Source organism: Peromyscus leucopus, chromosome X (assembly GCF_004664715.2).
Source record: "Peromyscus leucopus breed LL Stock chromosome X, UCI_PerLeu_2.1, whole genome shotgun sequence".
Taxonomy (NCBI): Eukaryota; Metazoa; Chordata; class Mammalia; order Rodentia; family Cricetidae; genus Peromyscus; species Peromyscus leucopus.
In genome coordinates, this window is record NC_051083.1 from 5,116,987 (window position 1) to 5,142,096 (window position 25,110).

General features: G+C 43.6%; 1 protein-coding gene across 6 annotated transcripts; it reads left to right on the forward strand.

Annotated features, from left to right (window-relative positions):
- The first annotated feature begins 61 nt into the window (after positions 1-61).
- On the forward strand, positions 62-25,086 carry Elk1 (ETS transcription factor ELK1). Of its 6 annotated transcripts, none has more exons than XR_005089983.1 (10): positions 62-1,400; positions 9,652-9,895; positions 13,227-13,262; positions 14,771-15,217; positions 15,773-16,204; positions 16,752-16,853; positions 16,940-17,335; positions 19,561-19,705; positions 23,448-23,643; positions 24,953-25,086. XR_005089983.1 is itself a non-coding variant. In XM_037199126.1 (7 exons), the coding sequence occupies exons 2-7, from the start codon at positions 9,686-9,688 to the stop codon at positions 17,036-17,038; spliced, it is 1,326 nt and encodes a 441-aa protein (XP_037055021.1). In that variant the 5' UTR covers positions 62-1,400; positions 9,652-9,685; the 3' UTR covers positions 17,039-18,336. The 6 variants fall into 6 exon arrangements, 2 of the variants coding, with proteins under 2 accessions (XP_037055021.1, XP_028740816.1); XR_005089985.1 differs by having other exon boundaries at positions 19,561-19,701; XR_005089986.1 differs by lacking the exon at positions 19,561-19,705.
- Positions 25,087-25,110: the final 24 nt, after the last annotated feature.

Genomic DNA, 25,110 nt, shown 5'->3' on the forward strand with positions numbered 1-25,110 from the left:
ACTGATTGACTAAGTGCCCTGGAGACCAAAGTTACTGGAAGACCCATCCACTCTGTAGAACCTCTAGAACACTCTAGAGGTTTTGCCTCCAATTTGTATTTTCCACCTGACTTTATGATTTGCCCTTTTTGTCACCTTGTGGACTTTGACCCACCTCCTCACACTTTAATTCCTTTTCCTAGATATTTGTATCAGTGCCCTTTGTATTACCATAAAGAATGAACTGATTCATGGGCAGGGGATGAAGTTTAGTTGGTAGAGTGCTTGCCTATCACACATGAAGCCCTAAATTCATAGGAGGTCTACCTGAGTGGGATCAGGAGTAGGCAGGAAGATCAGAAGTTCAAGGTCATCCTGGACTACATGTGACCCTTGAAACAAATTTTAAAAGTGCTAATTCAGAGTGATTTGTTTCTGTGGCCATTAGCCTTTTACTTCAGATATTAAGGTTTATTATCTCACTTTCACAACCTTGATTTGTCCTCTAAATGGTTCTAAATAGATCTAGTTTACCAAAAGGCACAGATCCTGCCCTTCCTGCTACAGGCCCTATAACCTAGAGTCCAGTCTTAGATAACTAAAAACCAAGTTCCACACTCTGGCTGCAGCTTGACCCTACCCTTGTAGACAGTTAATTTCTACCCTCAACTACCCTGTATATCTGGCAGCCATTCAGTCCTCCTACCTCTGCTGGATTCTAAATTTGTCTTGCCTAGCTAATTACCATAGCGTTACCCTACCCTCCTACATAGTGTCAAGCCCTACCCTGCTGCTATTCCCCGTTCTAAATAAGTCCTGTTTCCGCTGAACCGCATGGTGTGCAGCACCACCTACTTTGGTGTTTTGGCAGCTGTCTCAGTCTCTCCACCAATCAGCTGAAAACGGAGCTCATCCACCGCCCCTCCATCCTCTGGGGCTGTCTGTCTACCATCAATCTCACTTAGGCCAATCGGTGTGAACCAGGCGCCCCCCCAAAAAAAAAACCTCCCTCGCCCCAACCTTGGCACTTGCCCACTTGGCTACCAGTTCTCCTTGATCCAATCAGGGTGAAGCACCAGTGCCGCCCAACGCCTCTCTAGTTGGCCATCTGCAGTTCATCAATATCCTTCAAGCCAATCATGTCACAGCTCTGTTAGGATTCAACCACCAGGCAAAACTCTGCCTACATTCTTGGCTTTTTGGCCAATCAGCGAGCAGCGGGACGCTCAGCTCCTCCCCTGAGGGCCCACGTGAGCGGTGGGGAAACGCAGGGGCGGCTTCTGGGTGCTGCGGCCGCCGCCACTGCTGCTCCCGCCGCCAACGCCGCCGCCGCCTTGGAACTCAGGCCTGGGGGGCGGTGGGGCCTCATATGGAGCCCCCGCCCCCCGGAGCTGCCGCTGCCACCACCGCGCCACACACAGGTGAGCCCCAGGCCCACAAGGTGAAGGGCCCAGTCTATGACCCCATGTATCCTCGCCCCCGCGAAGGGGATGTGGCTTCGCCCAGCCTGCCGGTATTCAGCTCTACTGCTACCAACTGATTTCCCCTATGTGTGTATTGCCAGCTCCTTTTGCCCCTTATAGTGGATCTGAGCTTGGCCTAACCTCCTGCTGTCTCTATAATGGATCGGTCTGCGAGCTTATGTTTTTCCTCACCCCAACTTAATGGACTCGTCCGTGGTCTTGCCCTCCCCAACCCCCACTTTACTGGGAACCAGTCTGTTGCATTGTCCAGTCTTCCTTTGGTAGTAGATGCTTCTAAAGTGTTTGCAATTTCTTCTAGCCTCAAGTTTAAGGGGATCCTCTGTGGCCTTGTTTATTGAACCCCTCATGTTTTGTAGTGAATCCGTGGCGCTGTACCCCCCTCATACCCCATGTTTGTTTAACAATGAGTCCACCTGAGTTTATGTTTCCATCACCTTGAGTCCCCAGTACATAAACCCATGACTTTACTCACCTCCTTCCACTGCCCCCATCTTATTGTGGATTAGTCTGCATGCTTGCATTCACATCCCTCTAGTTATCACTTTTCTCCCTTATTTGTAGATTCTAGCCTTTGACCTGCTTCCTTTTAGCAATGGGTCAGTTTGCTGCTTTTTTTTTTTTTTTTTTTTTTTTTTCATTTTCGGCGGCCCAGTCTATGGCCTTGTTCTGTCCCTCATTTTAATCTTTATGTGATGGCTCTTCTTCGCTGCTATTATATAGGAGTCAGCTTAAACCTTATCTCCCTCCTTTTGTAATGGGTCTGTTCAGTAGCCTCCTGCCACCTCAGTGTTTGCATTCTCTCATATCCTTCTGAGTCCAGTGCTTGCAGTCTTTCCCCAAGGAAAATAGGCCTTGTACTTTATTTCCCTCCTCCTCTCCATGTGTTGGATCAATCTTCCCTGCCCCCATCTCTTAGGCGATCTTATGTATTTGTGAAAACCAGGGACTTTTACTGTATACTTTACATAGACACTCTTAACCACTTAGACATTTTGCCTTGCTATAGTTCTCAAGTACAGTAGTGGTACTGATGTTAATGACAGTCAGAGCTAACCTTTACACTTTATACTTGCTATGTACCAGGCAGAGTGTTCTATAGTCTCCAGCTTGCTTAGTCTTTATCACAGCCCTGTGAGACAGGCAACTGAGAAAACCAAGACATATGGAGATTAAAACCCTTACTCAGAAATGGTCCAATAACTACTTTCAAGGACATTTTTGAAGTGCCCTTCTCTCACTTCATTGCATCCCACATGAGGGCACATTTCAAATTAGTTCCAAGTACCAGGCTTTTGTTTCTGGTGTTCATTCTTCCAATAGGTCTATCCCCATTCCACACTAGTCTCAAGACCCATTAATTCCCAATCCCAGCAGTGCTGTGGCTTTACATGAATAGCTTAACTACTTTCTCCCTGTACTGGGCTGAAAAAGGGGAGTCGGGAACTATAATCTTTTCCAGTGCAAAGAAAAAAATATGTGAGTTAAACAAGTCACCTCTCTGACCTTACCTCCTTCACCTCCCCATTTTAGACCCATGGTACAGCCATGCTGGCCTCCTCTTCACTGCTTCTCGAAAACAGCAGGTACAGGCCAGCCTCAGGGCCTTTGCATTAGCTCTTCTTTCTCCCTTAACATTATGTCCACATTTCAGCATGGTAACTTCCTAGGCCTTGTTCAGTTGCCATACCCAAAATAAATTTTTCGCCACACTGTGCAGGGAACACACTAAAGTTGTTTCTAAGAATGCCATTTGATTTGTGAATAAGGTGAGTGTAGAAGGATTCATTAACAGAAATGTGATGTTGGTGATATGAAAAGGCACAAATAGAAAAGATATTTCAGAGAATGCTTTCATTTCTTTGCATCTGGGTGGTATTCTTTCAGTAAAACATGTATTTGTCACACTGGTGCTTGGAATATACTATATAAAGGCACATGTATAAAAATGTTTCAAAGGATACTTCTTGTGTGAAAACAAAGCAGTCAACACCCACCCCTCCCCTTGGCCATCTGATTTTGCACACCCAACAGGGTTCAGGTTTCTTTCTTGCTTTGTTCCTTTCTACTCTGTCACTGTTAAAAATGCTATATAGTTTATATATTGTCTGTCTCTCCCCAGAATGGAGGTCCTATGGGGACTTAAATGTTTTATCTGCTTATTCAGTGTTCTGTCTTCATCTAAAAAAAAAATACCTTCTGTACAGTAGATGCTTGGAAAAATTGGTTGTACAAATAAATGAGGGGAAGATGTTATCTAGGCTGTGCATGGTGGCTTACAACTATATATTTCCAGCATGGAAAACCAAGAGAGAGTTTTCAGGAAGTAAATGCTTGCCTGGGCTACATAGTGAGTTTCAGACCAACCTGGATTACGGAATGAGATCCTGTCACAAAACTGAAAATGAAAATTGTATCCCAGACATCAGTATGGGGATGGGGCAGACAAGAAGGAGAAGGAGAAGAAGAAGAACAAATTAAGATATTAGTTGGGACTGTTTAAATATTAACAGATATTTTCTAAGTACCTAGTGAGTACCAGGCATTCATTCTAGATGCTAGTGATACATGGAGAAGCAAAACAGGCAAAAATCCCTGCACATAGGAAGCAGGTATTACTAAAAGTGAGGGAGACAGACTATATAAATAGGTAAAATTAGACGGTGTATTATACAAATGCTAAGGAAAAAACATGAAGTGGGGCAAATAGGACTAGAGTATCAAGGTATTTGAAATCTTTGGGACAAGGCAGGCTACATTTGGAAATGTGACTCATGAATTAAGGCCTGAAGGAAACAGAGGAAGAACTCATAATGCATTAGGGAAAAGTGTACCAGAAAGAACACTCCGTACAAAGACCGTGAAGTCAGATTGTGCCTACCATGTTCAAAAGCCAGTGTGGCTGGAAAAGATTTGAGGGGGAGGGGTAGAAGACAAGGTCATAGACATGATGAGAGCCAGATGGTAGAGTCCTACAGAGGTTGAGGGGGAGGAAGAAGGATGACACATAGCCTAAGGGCTAACATTTATTGAGTGTTTACCATGTGCTAGAGACACTTTTCTAAGTCTTTTACATATATTGGCACGTTGAATCCTTATAAAAAGCCTTTGAGGGAAGGCATGATTTTTTTAATTCTTTTTTGGTTTGAGAGTAAAATACCCTATTTTACAGATATTTAACCAGGCATAAAGAGGTTGAGCAACTTGCTCAAAGCCACATAGACTAACATGGCAGAGTGTGAAACTGTGAAGACCAGGACAGAACAAATTTCCAAGGACAAACAGGTTATTCCATGCATTGGATTGTGCAGAGAAAAAACTAATTCTACCTGCTAGGGGCTAGAACTTAATGATATGATAGAATTAGTCCTAGGAGGAAATGACACTCCTGGCAGAGAACATTGTGTGCCTCAGAAAGTGGGCATTATCCTAGGAACCATGATACCTTGAATAACCACTTCAGAGCTTTTGTATATGCTATTCCCTTTACCAAATTATCCTTCCCATGGACATCAGTATGACTTACTGCCTCCCCTCCATCAAATGTCACTTCTTCAGGGAAGCCTGTCCTACTCACATTCTTGTCACTCTGGGATCTTGCCCATCTATGTTTTCTTCATAGAGAACTGGTCTTGAGTAGCTAGGAATGCTGAGTCAGAATTCATCCAGCATCTAGTCCAATGGTGAGATCTAAGGCAAGTTACTTAACTACTTTCTCCACACTTCACTGACTTGTCTGTAAAACGTAGGCAATAATACAATTCACCTTTTGGAGAGTGGTTGTGTTATGTCGTATTGTGTGTTGTGTTTTTTTTCTTTTTTGAAACATTTCTTACTGCCCCACAAATGTGTGAATTACACTAGCATTCAGGGGCTCCTGTCTATTGTGTCCCAAGCTGTTTTGAGGCACCCAGTGAATGAGGTGAGGAGTGAAAGGAAAGCCTTCTGGAAAGGGCAAGTGACTAGGATTCTTGTTTAGGAGTTGTGTGAGAGAAGCAGTAATCAAATTCAGCCCCCTGTCTGATAGGCTGAACACTAATTGGGCAGATTTCACTTAGCTGCTAGATTTTGGCATAGCTCAGAAGAGGTGGTGAAATTGCCTGTCTTCGCCACTAGGAGTCACACTGGTCTTAGGGCCTCTGAAAGAAGTCAGTCTTGGTATGTATATTTAGTCTGTTAGAGCTCTGAGGAGGGGAATCTGATCCACTGTTTCTTGGCACTGTAATTTGGACAGCTGTGTAACACTGTCCTAAATGAACCTTGAACTAGCTCAGACATACGAGGATCATACTGTAATTTCATGTAGATTAAAGAATAAGGCTATAAATATAAATCATAAATTCTTCAAAACCTTAGAAGGTTTATTCTTAATCTAACAATCCCAGCCAGGTGGACAGCTGGTTGATGGAGTCCCATCTTCACAGGGACTAGAATGTTGAAGGTTAGTTCCATTTTGCTTATTGGAAAGGTTAGTGATGGGATGACAGGGAACATCCTTCCTCTGAAAGGCATGCCTAAAGGGAGTAATTAGTTGAGGTGATATTTTGTTTTGTTTTGTACTTCCTTTTATTTAAAATATATTTTTTTTCCTCACATAATATATATTTTGCTTGTGGTTTCCCCTCCCTCTTACCCCAGTTCATTCCGACCTCCTCTCCCATCCAGATCCACTCCCTTTCTGTCTCTCATAAGAAAACAAACAGGCAGAGCAGGTATGGTAGTGCACACCTTTAATCCCAGCACTCCAGAGACAGAGGCAGGCGGGTGTCTGTGAGTTGGAGGCCAGCCTGGTCTACGAAGCGAATTCCAGGACAGCCATGAATGTTACACAGAGAAACCGTGGGGAGGGAGGGAGGGAGGGAGGGAGGGAGGGAGGGAGGGAGGGAGAGAGAAAAGAAGAAGAAGAAGAAGAAGAAGAAGAAGAAGAAGAAGAAGAAGAAGAAGAAGAAGAAGAAGAAGAAGAAGAAGGCGGCTTCTAAGGGATAATAATAAATTATAATAAAATAAAACAAAAACTAACACATTACAACTGGACAAAACAATCAGAAAGTAGCCCAAGAGAAGACCCAAGAAGCAGGGACCCATTCATTTAAACACTAAGGAATCCCATAAAAACACTAAACTGGATGCTGTAATATATATCAAAGGACCTGATACAGACTCCTGCAGGTGGTTAAATGCTCAGACCCCTGAAGCTGGTCATGGTGACCCATGCCTATAATTTCAGTACTAGGGAGGTATAGACGGGAAAATCAGGAGTTCAAGATCATCTGTGTGGCAAGTTTTAGGCTAGCCTAGGCTATATAAGACCCTGTCTCTAAAAATGAACAACAGAACCACTTAGATCCCTGGAACTGTCACTTATAGCAGTGTAGCATAGTGAAGTCACTTGGACATCTTTTGCCTCAGTGTATAAATTAGCTGCCTTGTGTATAAATTAGTGCTATTATAATAATATCTCCTTTCCAAAAGGAAAAAAAGTCCCTACTTTCCAGAATTGGGATGAGAGATAAGTGAGTCAATGCCTATAAAAATAACAGCCCATGCCTTTATCTAAACCCCCAGAGACCAGATGTATTTAAGAACTGCGAATTTTTCAGTTCAGAAAGGTAGCAGGGTGCACATATGATATGTTACATAATGCCTTCAGCCAGCTCTGTCACCAGCTGCTTTCAGATCTCTGCCGCAGAATGTATGAACATTCACACTAAGCAAGGATCAATAAAAACCAGAATGAGCTTGCTTTCTTTCAAATCATGTTTTTTTGCCAAAAGAATTACAAAAAAAGCCTTTTGTTCTTAGAGCTTTTTAGATTCAGAGATAGCAGAAAAAGGATTTATGAACAAATTAGAAAACAAAGCTTTTACCCCAAGCATGTTATATTTAATTCACATAATAATAATGCTACATAGTCACTATTTTATAGATGGATGTATCACTATCCCTATTTCACAAATGAGGACATTTGAGGTACAAAGAAGTTAATGAATATGGCTAGGATCACACAGCTAATAACTTGCAGGCCCAGGATTCAAACCATAGAAGTCTAGCATTAGACCGAGGTTGATTGTCCAGTAGGCCAGCCTTTCTGCTTAGAGCAGTGCCTAACATAATAGTTTACATGTTTGTTTAAAGAAAGACATAGGTTTGTGGTGAAGCTCTGTGATTAAAAACATGTGCTTAACATGCATAAGGCCCTGAAGTTGATCTCCAGCACTGCAGAAAGAAGTAGCTGTCTTGTATGCTGAGTTATGTGGGATATGTATAATCTCAGCACTCAGGAGATGGAGGCAATAGCATCAAGAATTTAAAGACAGCTTGAACTACATAAGACCCTGTCACAAAACAACAGCAACAATGGCAAACAAAAAGGGAAAAAACTAGAAGGACTCATGGCCCCACCATTTCCTGAGGTTCTTTAGGCCTTTAATGTTTACTGGAAGAGCAAGAGACATTTTCTTCAATGGTATAGCCACTGATAAGGTGTCTGTGCTCCTGAAACAAACCCTCACCCATGCCCCTGTGAGCAACTCTACTGAAACTCATTGGATCACAAAAAAAGTCATAAAATAAAAAGAGGCCTAGTTGGGAAGAGGAAGGTAATGGGTGGGAAGGGAGGGAAGCAGGATAGGGTAATTGAGGTGAATGTAATCAAAATTGTTATAATGGAAATGTTATAATGAAACCCATTTTAATGTATAATTAATTTGTGCTCATCAAGAAAACTTTTTTTTTTTTTTGGTTTTTCGAAACAGGGTTTCTCTGTGTAGCTTTGCGCCTTTCTTGGATCTCGCTCTATAGACCAGGCTGGCCTCGAACTCACAGAGATCTGCCTGCCTCTGCCTCCCGAGTGCTGGGATTAAAGGCGTGCGCCATCACCGCCCGGCAAGAAAACATTCCTTAAAAGCCTAAACCATACAGGGACAATCACAGGCTAGAAAAATGGGGTATTGAGGGACAGAAAAGTGTAGGTATTCAGATTTGGAAGGCTTCATAAAACAAAGGACCTTTGAGTGAGCTCCATATGCAGTGAACAGTGTGTTTACAAGGGGCTAGCAAAAGGCACATCCTGGAAAAGTTAATGGGATAGAAGATACTGATTATAAGAGTCCAGTCAAGGACATTTCACTAGTTTTTTAGTACTGCTGTATAAATTAGGTTAATCTCCTTAAAACTACACATTTGTATAGTACACACCTGTAATCCCAGTACTCATGAAGCTGAGACAAGAGAATTCCTGACCAGCCTAGGCTACATAGTAAGACCCTGTCTTTTAAAAAAAAATTACACATTTATCATCTGATAGTTCTGTAGCTCAGAAATCCAACACTGTTCTCACCAGGCTAACATTAATGTCTTGGGAGGACTTTAGTCCTTTTTTAGAAGAGAATTGTTTCCTGTTCTTTCAGGTTGCCCTTTGAGTTGTAATACTGATGTTTCCTTACTGGCTGTAGGCTGGGGGTCATTCCAGGTTTGTGAAGCTGCCCAACTTCCTTGTCTTGGAGCCTTCTCCAGAGTCAGGAATGGCAGGGAAAATCCCTCTGATGTTTGGAATCTACTGCCTCTCCTGCCATTCTGCCTGTAATCTCTGTTTCAGCCTTATTTGTCTGCTTTTAAAAGAGCTCATACAGTGCAGTTGAACTCAAATAAAACCCGAGTGATTGCTGTATCTTAAGGTCTGTAATCCGTATTCTTATTCCTAGACTCAAAATCATCCTAACATAATACTAAGGTTCCTTACTTCATAGGAGCATAACATAGTCAGACTCCAACTAGGATGTGGAACTCTTTCGGACTCAGGTTGTATTATCTTGTCTTCCAACTAGCCCCTAATAATACACACTTGTCAGAGTTGGACTGATGGCTCAGTGGTAAAGAGTGCTTGCTGCTCTCACAAAGAACCCGAGTTCAGTTCCCAAAACCCATGTTGGACAGCTCATAAGTGCCTGTAACTCTAGTTACAGGGGATCCATTGCCCTCTTCTTGTTTCCCAAGAAGAGGCACACACATGTTCACATACACACAGACATACATAAATATCTTTTAATTCCAGTTTTGTCCCATGTGTGAAGTACAAGGGACATCTAAAGCTATATGAGGGAGTTTAGGAGACTGTTTAGGGGATAGTAGTGGGATATGGGAACAGAGGTGTAGGCAAGGTAACAAAGAAATCACTTTTGCTGTCCTCCAGGTACCCCTGGAATGGCGTGAGTGCTTCACTAGTGATGGACCCATCTGTGACGCTGTGGCAGTTTCTGCTGCAGCTTTTGAGAGAACAAGGTAATGGCCACATCATCTCTTGGACCTCACGGGATGGTGGCGAGTTCAAGTTGGTGGATGCAGAGGAGGTGGCCCGTCTATGGGGGCTGCGCAAGAACAAGACCAACATGAATTATGACAAGCTCAGCCGGGCCTTGCGGTACTACTATGACAAGGTATGGCCTCAGAGACCAGGACTGGAAACCCTTGAAATTACTACCAGAAAACTCCTCTCTGTTTTTTCCTTTTGAGTCAGGGTCTCACAATGTAGTCTGGATTTGTCTGAAACTTACTATGTAGCCTAAGCTGTCCTCAAATTCACTGTCCTGTCTTCCAACTGGACAATTCCTGAAAATTCCCCCAATTCCTGAAATTACACTTCTGGCCTAGAAATTTCATTTTGTTGTCTCAATTACTATAGCTATAACTTTGAAAACCATATTAAAATTTACCAATTTTTGACCCAGCCTTTAGTTCCCTGCCGGCTTTAAGATAATGTGTTTTCTGGAACCCTCGGACTAATGTTGTGTTCCCCTGGTTGCTTTATATATAATCTTCTCTCACTACAAAACAATCCATATTCTTATTCTAGACTCAAAATCATCCTGACATAATACTAAGGTTCCTTACTTCATTTTCTAGAACCCCCAATATCTTTATCAATTGTTTTGTTTTCTCTTGTTCCTTTGTTTTGTTTTTATTTTTGAGGCAGGTCTCTTGGTGTTGCTGAGGATGGCCTCAAACTTGCATTCCTCTTGTCTTAGTCTTCTGAGTGCTAGGATTACAAGCCTTTGCCCTTAACTAAATGCTCCAGAACAACATGTGTAGTGCCAGTTCCATGCCCACTAATCTTAGATTTCTAGAGCAGCAAGCACCTCAGTGTCTATATCACTATTGCAGCTCCATTTTTAGATTTTCTCATCTTACACTCAGACTCCCAGATCTACATTATATTTCCCTCCCCCAATATTTATACTAATTATTTCATATTTCCTCAGTGTAAATCTTCAAAACAATGTTAATAATTTTCCCTTTTCATTCCTCTTCTGAAAAACACAAGGATACCCTGTGAAATACTTGACCAGCATTAAGACTTCCACCAAAATACCTAGTGTCCTCAGATTCCTCATTCTCTCTCCAAACAAGATAATTCTCACCTGTGATTTGTGTCTTTGATAGTTTATGGCATATATTCCAATTTCATACAGTACTCTTTCAGTTCAAACCTATAAAGTAATATTAATTACTCTTCCTCATTCTGGTCTTCTGAGACCATCAGGACATCTCTGGAACCCTCCAAACCATATGTGTCTGTCTTAGTTAGGGTTTCTATTGCTGTGACAAAACCTCATGACCAAAGAGCAAGTTGGGGAGGAAAGGGTTTATTATTATTAGGCTTACAGTTCAGCATTGCTGTTCATCCCTGAAGGAAGTCAGGAAAGGAACTCAAATAGGGCAGGATCCTGGAGGCAGGAGCTGATGCAGAGGCCATGGAGGCGAGCTGCTTACTGGCTTGCTTCCCCTGACTTGATAAACCTACCTTATAGAACCCAGGATCAGCAGCCCACGGTTGGACTCTACCCCATTGATCACTAAATGAGAAAATGCCTTACAACTGGATCTCATGGAGGCATTCCCTCAACTGAGACTCCTTCCTTTCTGATGACTCTAGTTTGTGTCAAGTTGACACACAAAACTACCCTGTACAGTGTCCTAAGATACCACAAAGCATGCTTTCTGACCCAGCCAAGCAAACCTTGCTACCCTACTCCTCATGCCTACACCAGCTTCTCATGCTCTTCTCTAATTACGGCCAGTTTCCTCATTTTCTTAGTGCTTTAGCTTAAATATCCAGAATGGTACTAAAAATGAGACATTTCCTGTCCTCTTTAGTGATATTTCTATCCTAGTTTATTTTCTTGTTAGGATAAACACAATGACCAAAAGCAACTTTGAGAGGAAAGGGTTTGTTTCCCTTACAGTTCCATGTCACAGTCCATTATTGCAGGAAGCCAGGGGAAGAATTCAAGGCAAGAACCTGGAGGCAGGAACTAAAGCAGAGGCTATAGAGGAAGACTGCTTACTGGCTTGCTCCTCGATGGATCACTCAGCATGCTTTTTTTATACAACCTATGACCACCTGCCCAGGGGTGGTAACACCCTGAGTATACTGGGCCCTACTACATCAAATCATTAATCAGGAAAATGCCCCCACAGACTTGCCTATGGGCAATCTGATGGAGGTACTTTCTCAATTGAGGGTCCTTCCTAGATGACTCTAGTTTGTATCAAGTTGACAAAAAACTGACCAGGACATTTGACCCTTTTTGTCAACTTGACACACTAATGCATCACTATTAAAGTATAATCTTTAAAATAACTTCTTATTTATCCTCAAGATGTCATGTTAATATTAATATCACGGGCTGGAGAAATGGCTTAGAGGTTAAGAGTACTGACTGCTCTTCCAGAGGTCCTGAGTTCAATTCCCAGCAACCACATGGTGGCTCACAACCACCTGTAATAAGGTCTGGTGCCCTCTTCTGGTCATACATGCTGTATACATAATAAATAAATAAAATAAATCTTTAAAAAAATATCAATATCACAATATAAAACATAATATAACTTTAAAAGTCCCAGAGTCTTTTAAACATTTTAAAGATTCAGTATCTTTTTAAAATATCCAATGTTTCTCAACTGTGAGATCCTATAAAATAAAAAGCAAGTTAAATATTTTCTTACTTTTACTCCAAAAGGGAAGAACTAGTTACAATCAAATCAAAACAAAACCAAATTCCAGCAGTCTAAATTAAATCCTGTAGCTCAACATCTGGCATCTGGGACTCACTCAATCTTTTAGGCTCTTTTGGGCATCTCTACTTCTCCAGCTGCACCATCTGTAGCATATACAGCTTGTCTCCTAGGCAGAGGCTAGCTCCACATCACACTTGTCACCATCCTTACTGGTAGTTCCACAGTCTTTGCTTCTCCAGTAGGCTGGAGTCTCCACTGCAACTGTGGATGCACCTTCACCACGGGCCTCTTAGCCTCTCTGTGGGGACTCCAACCCTATCTTATGGTACCAAGCCCCAGCTTCTCTCCACGATCTTTTCAATCCTGGAACATCTATTGCAACTGAAACTGCACCTTCACCAGTGACCTTTCCTGGCTTCTCACAGTACCAAGCCTCAGCTGCTCTCCATAACCCCTTCAGTAATGCAGCTTTCATGCCACTAAACCAGATACCATGTGGAAGACTTCCACATTGCCAAGTTCAGCTAACAGCATAATATGTATCCTTGGCCCCCTATGGACCACAGCTTCTGTGCACTGACCGTAAGGAAACACTTCTTGAAATATTTCACCTCAGTGTTCCTGATCTCTTTTTATTCACAGCTGATTTTTCCAGCCTCTGTTAATCAGCATCAATTGTCCCAGTAAAGCAAAGGTTTCACTGCAGTTGTGCTGGTCTCTTGTTAATCACAACTAATTCTTCACTTCCAGCTTACCAGAAACCACAGATTCTTAACAGAATATCATGTAAGTAGACCCTCTAGAGACTTTAAGGAACTCTCAAACTTCCCTCTGAAAGTTCACAACCCATCATCCACACTGCTCTCAGCATTATCTTCCAAGTTCCCTCTACAGCTCATTTGAAGCTCTGAACAGTAAGCTCTTGCAGCCCAAAGTTCCAGGTGCTACTGCACTCCTTTCCAAATAACATGGTCAGGTCTGTCACAACAATAGCCCTCTCTGGTATTTCTGTCTTGTATGCTTTGTTTGTTTGTTTGTTTGTTTTGTTTGGGGGGGTGTTTGTTTTTTGAAACAGGGTTTCTCTATGTGGCCCCGTCTGTCCTGGAACTCACTCTGTAGACTAGGCTGACCTCAAATTCACAGAGATCCCCCTGCCTTTACCTCCCAAGTGCTGAGACTAAAGGCGTGCACCACCACAATAGGCATCTTGGTGTGTCTTCTATTGCTGTGATAAACACCATGACAAAGCTACTTGGGGGCGGGGAAGGGTTTACTTCATCTTACAGGTTACACTCCTTCATGGAGGAAGTCAAGATAGAAAACTGGAGGCAGGAACTGAAGCCAAGTCCATGGAGGAACACTACCTACTGGTTTGCCTTTCATAGCTTGTTCAGCTACCACTTTTATACAGCCCAGGACCACCTGCTCAGAGATGGTACCACCCACAGCAAGAAAATGCCTTTAGACATGCCTAAAGACAATCTGATAGAGGCATTTTTTCTCAGTTGAGGTTCCCTCTTCCCAGATGACTCTAAGCTAGAGTTAACAAAAACAAATAGCCAACAGACTTTCCCTACTCCATGTCAGCATCACTAGCTTTAAAAAATCCACTATATCTGGCCAGTGAGGTGGCTTAGCTCTTGTTGCCAAGCCTGAGAACCTGAGTTCATTCCCTAGGACCTACATACTGGAGGGAGAGACCATCTTCTGCAAGTTGTCCTCTGACCTTTACATGTACTATGGCATACTTATGCCACCACGTGAGTCAGTCACACTAATTCCCCTCCCACATACAGTCAATCAGTAAATTGTTATGAAACCCCTCTATATTAGTCATTTTATCTCCCTATTCATCTATAATAATTTAGACTCTTCCAACATGTATATCAGTTATTTCATTTTCCTATTGAAGTAGTTAATTTCCAAAACAGTCCTGTTAACATTCCTGACTCTGTTCAACCCAGATCCGTAGTTCTCACCTGCTCCCCTAAATTGATCCCTTGTGAAATGTAGCCAGTGGGGAAAGGGGAGTTAGGTGAATGAAGATGAGTGACAGAAGAAGACTTGAAGGGAGATGGATGGGAAGAGACACTAAAGAATTGTTGAGGGGGCCCAGAGAAAGGAGTTGAAACAGGGTAGAGACATGGAGAGGGGGAAAAGGAAAGCATAGACAGAGAGGAAGAATCCACAAGCCTAAAAGAGATGAGTGAAATGGGAGCAAGTAGGAAGAAAGACATCAGGAGAAGAGAAACAGCCCTCAAGACCCTCCATCCACCCTGTTCTTCACTTCTCAGAACATCATCCGAAAGGTGAGCGGCCAGAAGTTTGTCTACAAGTTTGTGTCCTACCCAGAGGTTGCAGGGTGCTCCACTGAAGACTGCCCACCTCAGCCTGAGGTGTCTGTAGCCTCGACTGTAGCAATGGCCCCTGCTGCTATCCATGCATCCCCAGGGGACACTGCCACTGGAAAGCCAGGAACACCCAAGGGTGCAGGAATGGCAGGCCAAAGTGGTTTAGCACGCAGCAGCCGGAATGAATACATGCGCTCGGGCCTCTATTCTACCTTCACAATCCAGTCCCTGCAGCCACAGCCACAGCCACCCCTTCATCCTCGGCCTGCCTCAGTGCTTCCCAACACTACCCCTGCAGGAGTACCAGCACCCCCCTCAGGGAGCAGGAGCACCAGTCCAAACCCCTTAGAAGCCTGTTTGGAAGCCGAAGAAGCTGGTCTGCCCCTGCAGGTGAGTACTAGAATTTGGAAATTTAGTAAAGGCCTTGGAGAGGAAGGATGCATAATTCTGAAATGAAGCACAGAATTGGTAGAATAGATATAGGTTTCCTGCTAAAGGATGTAATGGTGGAAGTGGGGACACAAGTTCCCTCAGAGAAAAGGATGGGGGGGGGGACAGTTCTGCATTTCTTGCACAATTAGTCCCTTACATGGTCACATCTAATACACCTGGTTGCCATGCTTTAGCATTCATCAGAATCACCAGGATGGCCTTAAGGCACAGATTGTTTGGACCCATTTCCAGAGTTTCTGATTAATGTAGGTATGAGAATGAATGACAGTGGTACCTCTAATCTAGAGTCTCATCCCTGTCAAGTTGTCTCACCCCAGGGCCACTGCCCCAGAGGATCTCCACTTCCATTAAGTCCCATGGCCAGTTAGAGGACATGCTGTATGTACAGCCTTGCCCCCAATATCAAATGTCTTCCTAGAGATATCCTTGGATGACCCACAGGAAAACATTCTACACTCCTATGCGTTCCCTTTGTGCCCACTCCTCTCCCAGGTTATCCTGACCCCACCTGAGGCCCCAAACCAGAAATCAGAAGAGTTGAGTCTGGAGCCAGGTTTTGGCCGTCCACTGCCCCCAGAAGTGAAAGTGGAGGGGCCTAGGGAAGAATTGGAAGCTGTAGGAGCTGCGGGCTTTGGTTCAGAAACTGTCAAAGCTGAACCAGAAGTATCACCCTCCGAAGGCCTGCAGGCTCGGCTCCCAGCCGTCCTAATGGAGAATACAGCACAGGTGTGTGGCCTATCTGCCTCTGCCAATGAGATTGCCCAACCCCAGAAAGGCCGGAAGCCCCGGGACCTGGAACTTCCACTTAGCCCAAGCCTGCTGGGTGGCCCAGGACCCGAACGAACTCCAGGATCAGGAACAGGCTCTGGTCTGCAAGCACCAGGGCCAGCACTGACGCCATCACTGCTACCCACACATACCTTGGTGAGTGCCTTGCAAAGGAACAAGGGCTGGCAGCCTGGCTGGGTAACATTGGCACAGGTGACAAGTGTAATTAGCTGCTCTGAAGAGCTAATTAAACAGGGCAGATCTGAGGACTTTGTGGCGGCCTGACTCCCTAGGGCTTTCCATTGGATCTGCTTCTAGAGGGTACAGCTGAGGAATTGCCTGTTATTTGGCCTAGAGTTTGCGTATTGAGTTTCCCTAGTGAGTTACATGAATGGAATCTGAAAGTGGTAAGTTGAGCTCTTCTAATGGTCACAAGGTTTTAGAGCAGTACACAGAATCTGGTGGATAGTCTTGCCCATTGAAGTGTCAATAACAGGAGGTGGGCTTCTAGGGGTTAGCAAGAGTGGTCTTTGTAAAGGTTGAGAGATGTCATTGGTATGGTCTTAGTACTTATACTCTAGGTCTGTGAACTTTTGAGGAGTGACCATGGAAGTCTGAGGGGGATATGTGTAGAGGGGCTGAAAGTAGGTTCCTTCCATCTTCCCATACTTGTCATTGAGTTCCTGCCACTCCATCTCCATAGACCCCGGTGCTGCTGACACCCAGCTCGCTGCCCCCCAGCATTCATTTCTGGAGCACTCTGAGTCCAATTGCACCCCGTAGTCCAGCCAAGCTCTCCTTCCAGGTAGGATTCTCTCCTCTCTATGTTGGAAAGGGTGAGAGTCACTAGCATGGTTCTCATCTATGACCTCTCCTTGTTTCTTCCCCCAGTTTCCGTCCAGTGGCAGCGCACAGGTGCACATCCCTTCCATCAGTGTGGATGGCCTCTCAACCCCCGTGGTGCTCTCCCCAGGGCCCCAGAAGCCATGACTTACACCAACACCCCCTTTCTGGAGTCTCTCCACTCATGCTCCTGAACTCTCCAGCTAGCCATCTCAAGGAGAAACATAATTCAACTGACAGACTCATGCTTTGGTTGTGATGGGGTGGATATTCCTGGAAAAGAGGATCTTTCACTAACTTCCACCCAAAACAGACAACTTCTTTCTTTTTTGCCAGCCTCCCAGTGGCCGCCTTTACACGTCTCCTACTTCAATGGTAGGGGCGGTTTATTTATTTTTTGAAGGCCGCTGGGAAGATTCTGGCCTAACCCTTTTAGGAGAGTGGGTAAGACATCTACTCCATTTCCTCCCCATTTTTTTCCCTAAAACAAGACAATCAGGAAGGGTATGGCTTGATAAGGACCTTTCTTTCTTTATTTCTCAGCCTGCCCTTGGGGAGTCAAGGGTTTCCTGTCTTTATTTTGGAACATGGGTTGAAGAGCTAGTTTGTTTTGTTTTATTATTCCTGGCCATATCTGAGTCCAGGGAGCACTTGTATGATTTAATGGTTTGGAAGTTGTAGCTAGGGAAGAATCACATTGTTAAAATAGGAATTGCTACCTCCCCAACCCTCTCAGTCAGCTTGTTCTTTTCTCAAGTAACCTTTTGGCCAGGGAGGAATATTCCTTTTATTGTTCTTCCCCCTGAGAAGCCATTCCTTTGTCTCCAAACCCCTGGGGGCCTGCCTATTACCTCCCAATGGAGGGTTTTTTGGGGTGGTGGTCCCCGTCTGGGGGGCCCCTCCAGCCAGTTCTCCAGGGCTCTCTCCCATCCTCTTCCATTTTGATAGTATAATCTATTTTTAAATGGGGCTTTTCAATAAGGGAGAGGGAAGCATCTCTTCCTATATCTGATGAGTGGGTAGGCGGGTGGGTGGGAAGTAAGGGATTTGGAGGCGGTCTTCCTGCCAACCCCAAGTGTTTATTTTTGATACCAAACATGTATTTTCAGCTCCCTCCCTCCCAGCCCCCCAATTTCCTGCGGGCGGGTACAAAGGACCCTTTTAAGTGTCCCTGGAGTTGGGAGGGAGGAATGGGGGACATGAAGCCTGTCTTGTATCAATTCTAGGCTGGAGGGGTTGGATTCAAAAAACTCCCAGGCTCACCTCCTGTCAGCACTGACCCAGACCAGGCCTGAAGACCTGGGGGTTGGTGATTTGGGGGACGGTGCTACACTCGTCTCCACGGTTTGTTTTACTTCCCCAAAATGGACCTTTTTTTTTCCTAAGAGTCCCAGAGATTGGGGAATTGTTCCTGTAAATATATATTTTTAAAGGTGTTACTGAAAGCTGTTGGTATTTTTTCTCCTGGTGTCAGCAGAATGAGCTATGACAGTCATGAATGTATGTGAAGAACAATAAGGGGGAGGTGGAGATTAACTGTGAAACAAGCAGAATGATGGCGTATGTCAGAAACACTTGATACAGACTGCTGATTGATAACCAGTGTGGTGAGAGAAACTGAAAGGTTTGTGTGTGACAGGTCAGAAGTGTGACCACAAACATTTTTGTGCATATGTATGCATGGTATTGTATGTGGCGGCTGGACAACAACTTTGGGTGTTGTCTTCTGGAACACTGTCCCCCTCCTTTGAGACAGGGTATCACATTGACCTAGACTTTTCCAGTTAGGATACACTGGCAGGCCATCAAGCCTCAAGAATCCACCTGTCTCCACCTCCGAATTCTGGAACTACAAGCATGTGCTTCTCTATACCTGGAATTTGTACCTGCATTCTGGGGACCAAATGCATGTTCTCATGCTTGCAAAGCAAGTGTTTTATTGACTAGGCCATTCCTCCAGTCCCAGCTGCATTTGACAGTGTCTATGAGAAATTGTGGCTGTATTTCAGAAACTCAACTGAGTGAATAATTGGATATTATGTAAGAGCCAGGTGTGGTATCACATACCTATATCCCAGCAGAAGCTGGGCAAAAGGCTTGTGAATTTGAGAACAGTCTAGGCTACATAGCAAGATCCTGTCTCAAAACAAAAACCTGCAATGATCTATACAACATACTGTTTTTAGGTAGAGTGGGGACTGCAAATTAGACACTGTTTGACAGGCTGACAGCATGGGCAGACTGACTGACCAAAACCACAGGTGAAAGTGTGGACAGGAAACCGGTGGAGATTGTCAAGGACCACCATTTGTAGATGAGAAATCTCACTGTTTAGTATCAGGCAATCCTCAGCATTTGAGAAATGATTTGTGTGTGAAATTAAGTCATGGAAGTATGTGTGTAAGAAGTTGATTATGTAAAAGAAAATGACCGTGAGGCCCAAGAAGTGACTGATCAGACACAAGGTACAAGGTATGAGACTATTTGTATGAAATGTTTTATTGAAACCATGGGAAAGACTGAGAACTGGATTGGCTGTGGCTGCTAAGTCTGAAAGGCTAGTGGGGGGGAGGGGGGGAAGGAGAGAGAGAGACTGTGACTGTGACCGTGACCCTGAGTCTAGTGAGTGCTGAACCGGTTTGCAGTTAACAATTGCAGCTTCCCCACAGGTTCTGGTGAGGCTGAGGAGATGAAACACAAACCTGTCTGTGAGGAGGAGGAAAGGACTGTTCACATGGGGCCAGCAGTAGCAAGGACTCATAGTCAGCAGTTATGAGAGAGAAAATTGACAACCAAATGGTGTCTGAAAAGTATGTAAGTCTGAAACATTTCATAAAACTGAATCAACCCTTACGTATGGAAAACAAAATGAGACTGAGACAGTGAACTACTGTATGACCACAATCAGGGTATGTGAGAAACTTGGAGGCTATTAAATGTACAAATGTATCCATGATAGCTGACTGTATGAGGAAAATGATGGTGTGTTTGACCAGGGCATGGGAAACTGATCACAGGAGACTTAATGAAAGCCTTGTAGCAATTGTGAATTAGTGACCTTGTATATCAGAAGGGACTGAGGGGAAATGATGGTGAGACTGAATGGTAAGTGGACCAAGTGTCTAAGAAGCTGTATGTGAAACTCTTTGCTGGACATGGTGGTTCACACCTCCAGTTCTGGCACTCAGAGACTGAGGTAGGAGGATCACCATGAGTTCAAGGCTAGCCAAGCTACATAGTGAGTTTGAACCCAGCCTAAGCTACAGAGTGAAACCCTGTCTCAAAGCAAAAAACAGCTCTGTGAATAAAAGAGTCGGAATGGTGATTGAGAAGAAATTCATTACTGCATGAGGAAGATGAGATGTCTGAGGTACTGTGCCTTTGTGTGTTCATGTAACAGTTCTTCAGAGGAGGCTGTAACTCTATAATAGGCTATAAATAGGGAATTCTTGAAGGTGTGACCTAAGTGGCTTTAAGAGAGAAGGGGGAGGAGAAATGGTGATTTTATATGTGCAAGAAACGTCATGAAACTTATTTAGTGGTGACTGTATAAAAGTAATTGTGCATGTAAGAAAATGTTAGAGCCAAGCGGTGGTGTTGCACACCTTTAACCCCAGCACTCGGGAGGCAGAGCCAGGTGGATCTCTGTGAGTTCGAGGCCAGCCTGGTCTACAGAATGAGATCCAGGACAGGCACAAAAAGTACACAGAGAAACCCTGTCTCAAAAAAAAAAAAAAAAGAAAAAGAAAAAGAAAAAAGAAAGAAAATGTTAGGTCAAAGGAAAGAAATAGTTCCTGTGCTTATACATGTGGTAAAACTGACCTAGTGAGAAAAAGTACTGGTGATATTAACCAAATGAGACAGACTATAACACATGATGCTCTGTGTGTATCTGTCTGTCTGTTAGTAGGAGACTAATGAGGCTGGGGATCAACGGCAGAGACAATGACAACCCTGAGTGAATGACAGTGTCCGAGAGGTTATGTAATCAAGCACATAAATATGTATGTAAGACAAATGTGCATGCCTGTAATCCTAGCACACAGGAGGTGGAGGCAGGAGTATCAGGTGTTCAAGATCATCATTGGCTATTTAATTCAAGGGCTGTGTGGGCTACATAACCCTATTATCTTAAAAAAAATGAACACAAAATCACCTGTAGGTCAGATGAGATGGCTCAGCAGTTAAGTGAACTAGCCACACAAGCATAGTAACCTGTTTTCCATCCCCAGAACACACCTGTTGGAAGGAGAGAACTGATTCTAAAAAGTTGTTCTCTGACCTAGTAAAATAAAAAGGGAGCAGCAAGATGGCTCTGTGGGTAAATGTGCTTACCATCAGACCTGACAACCTGAGTCTCTGGGACTCAATGGTAGGAGGAAAGAACCAACTCCTATCAGTTGTCTTCTAATCTACTCACACAAAAACCAAATAAATAAATGTATTTTTTAAGAACAAGAATGTGAGCCTGTTCCTAAGAAGCTATACTAGACACTAGAAATCCAGAAGTCTGTATATAGGTGAAAAAATAAGACAAAATAAGAGAAAGTGATTGAGACCAAATGAGGCCATATCTGAGAGATCACAGAATGGATGTGCCAGGGCCTCCTGTTTGTCCTCTTCTTCCACAAGCCCCTCCTGGCTTAGCCTCCAGTGCTTCAAAAATTGAAATGCGGGCTGGAGAGATGGCCCAGAGGTTAAGAGCACTGGCTGACTCTTTCAGAGGTCCTGAGTTCAATTCCCAACAACCATATGATGGCTCACAATCATCTATAATGAGATCTGGTTCCCTCTTCTGGCTTGCAGGGATACATGCAGGCAGAACACTGTATACATAATAAATGTTTTAAAAAAAAGTTGAAATGCTGAGATTCACCTGGACTTTGCCCAGCACTCCTTCCTCAGGCATCATTTCTAGATAGTCTTCTCTGGTCCTAGCATTTGAAATAGATGCTGGAAGGTGATGCCTAGTTTTCTTTAATGTCCTGTTAGCACTTACTAGAAATTCAACTTTTATTTCATTTATTGATTGACTGAGTAGATCTTTGTTGTTTATCTACTGTTAGCTCATGTCTGTCTGGTGTCCTGAAGACCTAGCAGCTAAGAAATTAGACAAAAGTTTCTGCCCTTCTCAACACTCAGGATTCTAAGCCAGCAGGGTTGCCATGAGTTCAAAGTCCACTTGAGCTACATAGAAGTACCTTATTTCAAAACAACAGTAGCATCGAGATGTGTGTGACTGAAGCCTTTAATCCCAATGTGCAGGAGGGTTACCATGAGTTCAAGGCTAGACACTGTCTCATCTGCTTCCCCACCCCCCCAAAAAAACTTCCTTTATGGGACTGATAACTCAGGAAAACTGACAAGACAGATAAGTAAATTATATCAGGCAGTAATAAATAAAACCAAACTTTCATTCTTTGTTTAAATAAGGAATCTGTTAAGTCATTTGAATACCTAAGTGTGTGGGAGAAAAAAAGTGCTGACAACCTTCATCCACAGAGAATCCTATGAGTATGTCATGTAGGAACAAAGGAAATATCAATTATAACATTATTACCAGGGTAAAGGGTGATTGAATAATGGAGCCAGGCAGAATTGCAGGTTTGTTTTTCCAAGATAACAGCACTGACAGCTGAAGTCTTGGAATCTTAACAAGATCCATTTGTTCAAGGGCACACAGTTACAAAGATATTCTCAGAGAATAGGGTACTTATATGATGGATACAAATATTAACAGAAATTTTGTCACTCCTGTCTTAGTTAGGGTTTCTATTGCTGTGATGAAATGCCATGACGAAAAAGCAAGCTGAGGAGGAAAGGTTTATTTGGCTTACACTTCCATATTGCTGTTCATCATCGAAGGAAGTCAGGACAGGAACTCAAACAGGGCAGGAACCTGGAGGCAGGAGCTGATGCAGAGGCCATGGAAGGGTGCTGTTTACTGACTTGCTTCCCATGTCTTGTTCAACCTGCTTTCTTATAGAACCAAGGACCACCAGCCCAGGGATGGAACCACCCACCATGGGCTGGACCCTCCCCCATTGATCACTAATTGAGAAAATGCCTTACAACTGGATCTCATGAAGGCATTTCTTCAACTGAGTTCCTCTCTGATGACTCTAGCTTGTGTCAAGTTGGCACACAAAACCAGCCAGTACAACCCCCAAATCAAGAGCAGATCCTTGAGGGACTTCTATTTTATCTTGATTCAAAGATACTTATCTGTGACTGCAGGAGAACTAGAGTGTCACCTTTCTCAAGCTCCTTTTTGTGGATTATAAAGATTGTTTTTATTTACTTCTTTATTTTTGTGATGCTGAAGATCAAACCCAAGATCTGTCTCATGCTAAGTAGGCAGTCTGCTACTAAGCCCCAGGGCACAAGAGTGCTGTTTTTAAAAGCAAGTTCTAGAATTTCATTCATTAAGGCTTGTTTTAAAAAATTAGAAAATAAAAAAGTCTATGGAGCTCAGATTTTCCTTGGGGGAAAATGGGCTGGAGATGTATCAGTGATTAACAGTGAAATAAGGCACCTGTAAAATTTTTTTCTCTAGATATGACCCACCAAGAAAACTAAAGAGGAATCAGGACCAAAATAACATTTCTCCAAGTTCTTCAAACCAGCCATCAATGTCTCTTGGGAGATTGTTGGAAATGCATTAGTGGAGCCCCAAGCCACACCTGCTGAGAGAGAAATAGGTGGGACTCAGCAATCTGCAGTTCGATTGAGAAGTCCTGTTGGTGATTCTGGTATGTCCTAAGGCTAGAGAGTGATGCTATCCAACAAGGGTCACAGGAAAAGATGTTTATTGCTACTCTCCCCTTGTAGAGTGTGAGTTCTTCAGAGGCAGTGATTTTTATCTGTCCTGTTCTCTATGCCATCTAATGCTGAGAACCACTCTGACACTTAATAAATGTTAACAATTTAATAAACACAGACAGGCACTGTTCTAAGTATTTTCATTTTCAGTCGGTGACAAATCTAACTGTGTCAGATGCTTTATTTTTTCAGTACTGGGGATCAAACCCAAAACTACTCACATGCTGGGCAAATGGCATACCTCTGAGCTAAACTCCCAGCCAACCCTTTGCTTGCTTGTTTGTTTTGGTTTTGATTTTTCGTGGCAGGGTTTCTCTGTGTAATTGTCCTGGCTGTCCTAGAACTCGCTTTGTAGACCAGGCTGGCCTCGAACTCACAAAGATCTTCCTGCCTCTGCCTCCTGAGTGCTGGGATTAAAGGTATGTTCCACCACTGTCCAGCTTGCTTGTTTGTTTTTAAAATTTGCTCTGTAGCCAAGGGTAGCCTTGAGCTTCTTCTGATCATCTTGCCTCTACCTCCCAATTGCTAAGACTACAGGTATCCATTGTTGTGCTCAATTTATATGATGCAAAGTAACAAACTGTGGGCTTCATCGATGCTAGGCTAGCACTTTACCAACTGAGCTACATCTCTGGCCACCCCAGCCTTTAAACATTTACTACACATGCCACTGTGTACATGTGGAGGTCAGAGGACAACTTAAGGGAGTCAATTATCTCCTATCATGTGAGCTCTAGAAATTAAACTCAGGTCATTAGGTTTTGCAGCAAGCACCTTCACACACTGAGCAATCTCACCTCCACCCTGCTCTTCTTTAAATTTTATTTTTGAGACAGAATCTTACTAAATTAGCCAAGGTAGCCTTGAACTCACACTGTAGCCTAGGCAAGCCTTGAACTTTCATTCTGCTTGTTTGAACCTCCAAAGTAGCTAAGGTTACAAGCCTGTACATCCCAGGGCCCTGTTTGTGTGCACATTTTACAGAAAAGGAAAACAGGCCTAGAAGCAAATACCATCTGCCCTTAGGTACTCATAGAACATGGCCCAACTGGTTCTCTCTTCTCTACCCCTGTAGACCCTAAGGGTTTCTTCAGATGGCCCCTTTGGGCAGTGGGTATGCCTGAAACACCCTCCATCCCCACCCACTTCTGAATCACTTCCCACACAATGCCACTTCCCTTTCTCACTTCCCTTGTGTTGACCTCCCACACATGCTTACCACAGGAACCTCACTTTTAGGAAAGAGGTGGGTTTTCAAGAAGGAAGATGAAGCACTTGCCCTGATGCCTTCTCCTTGACAGACTACTTGAGGAGGGCTACCCTCATTTCACCCTTCTTCAGTACCCCATTGAAGTTGATCCTGTCACTATAGTCAAGATTATGCATTTTACAGGTAA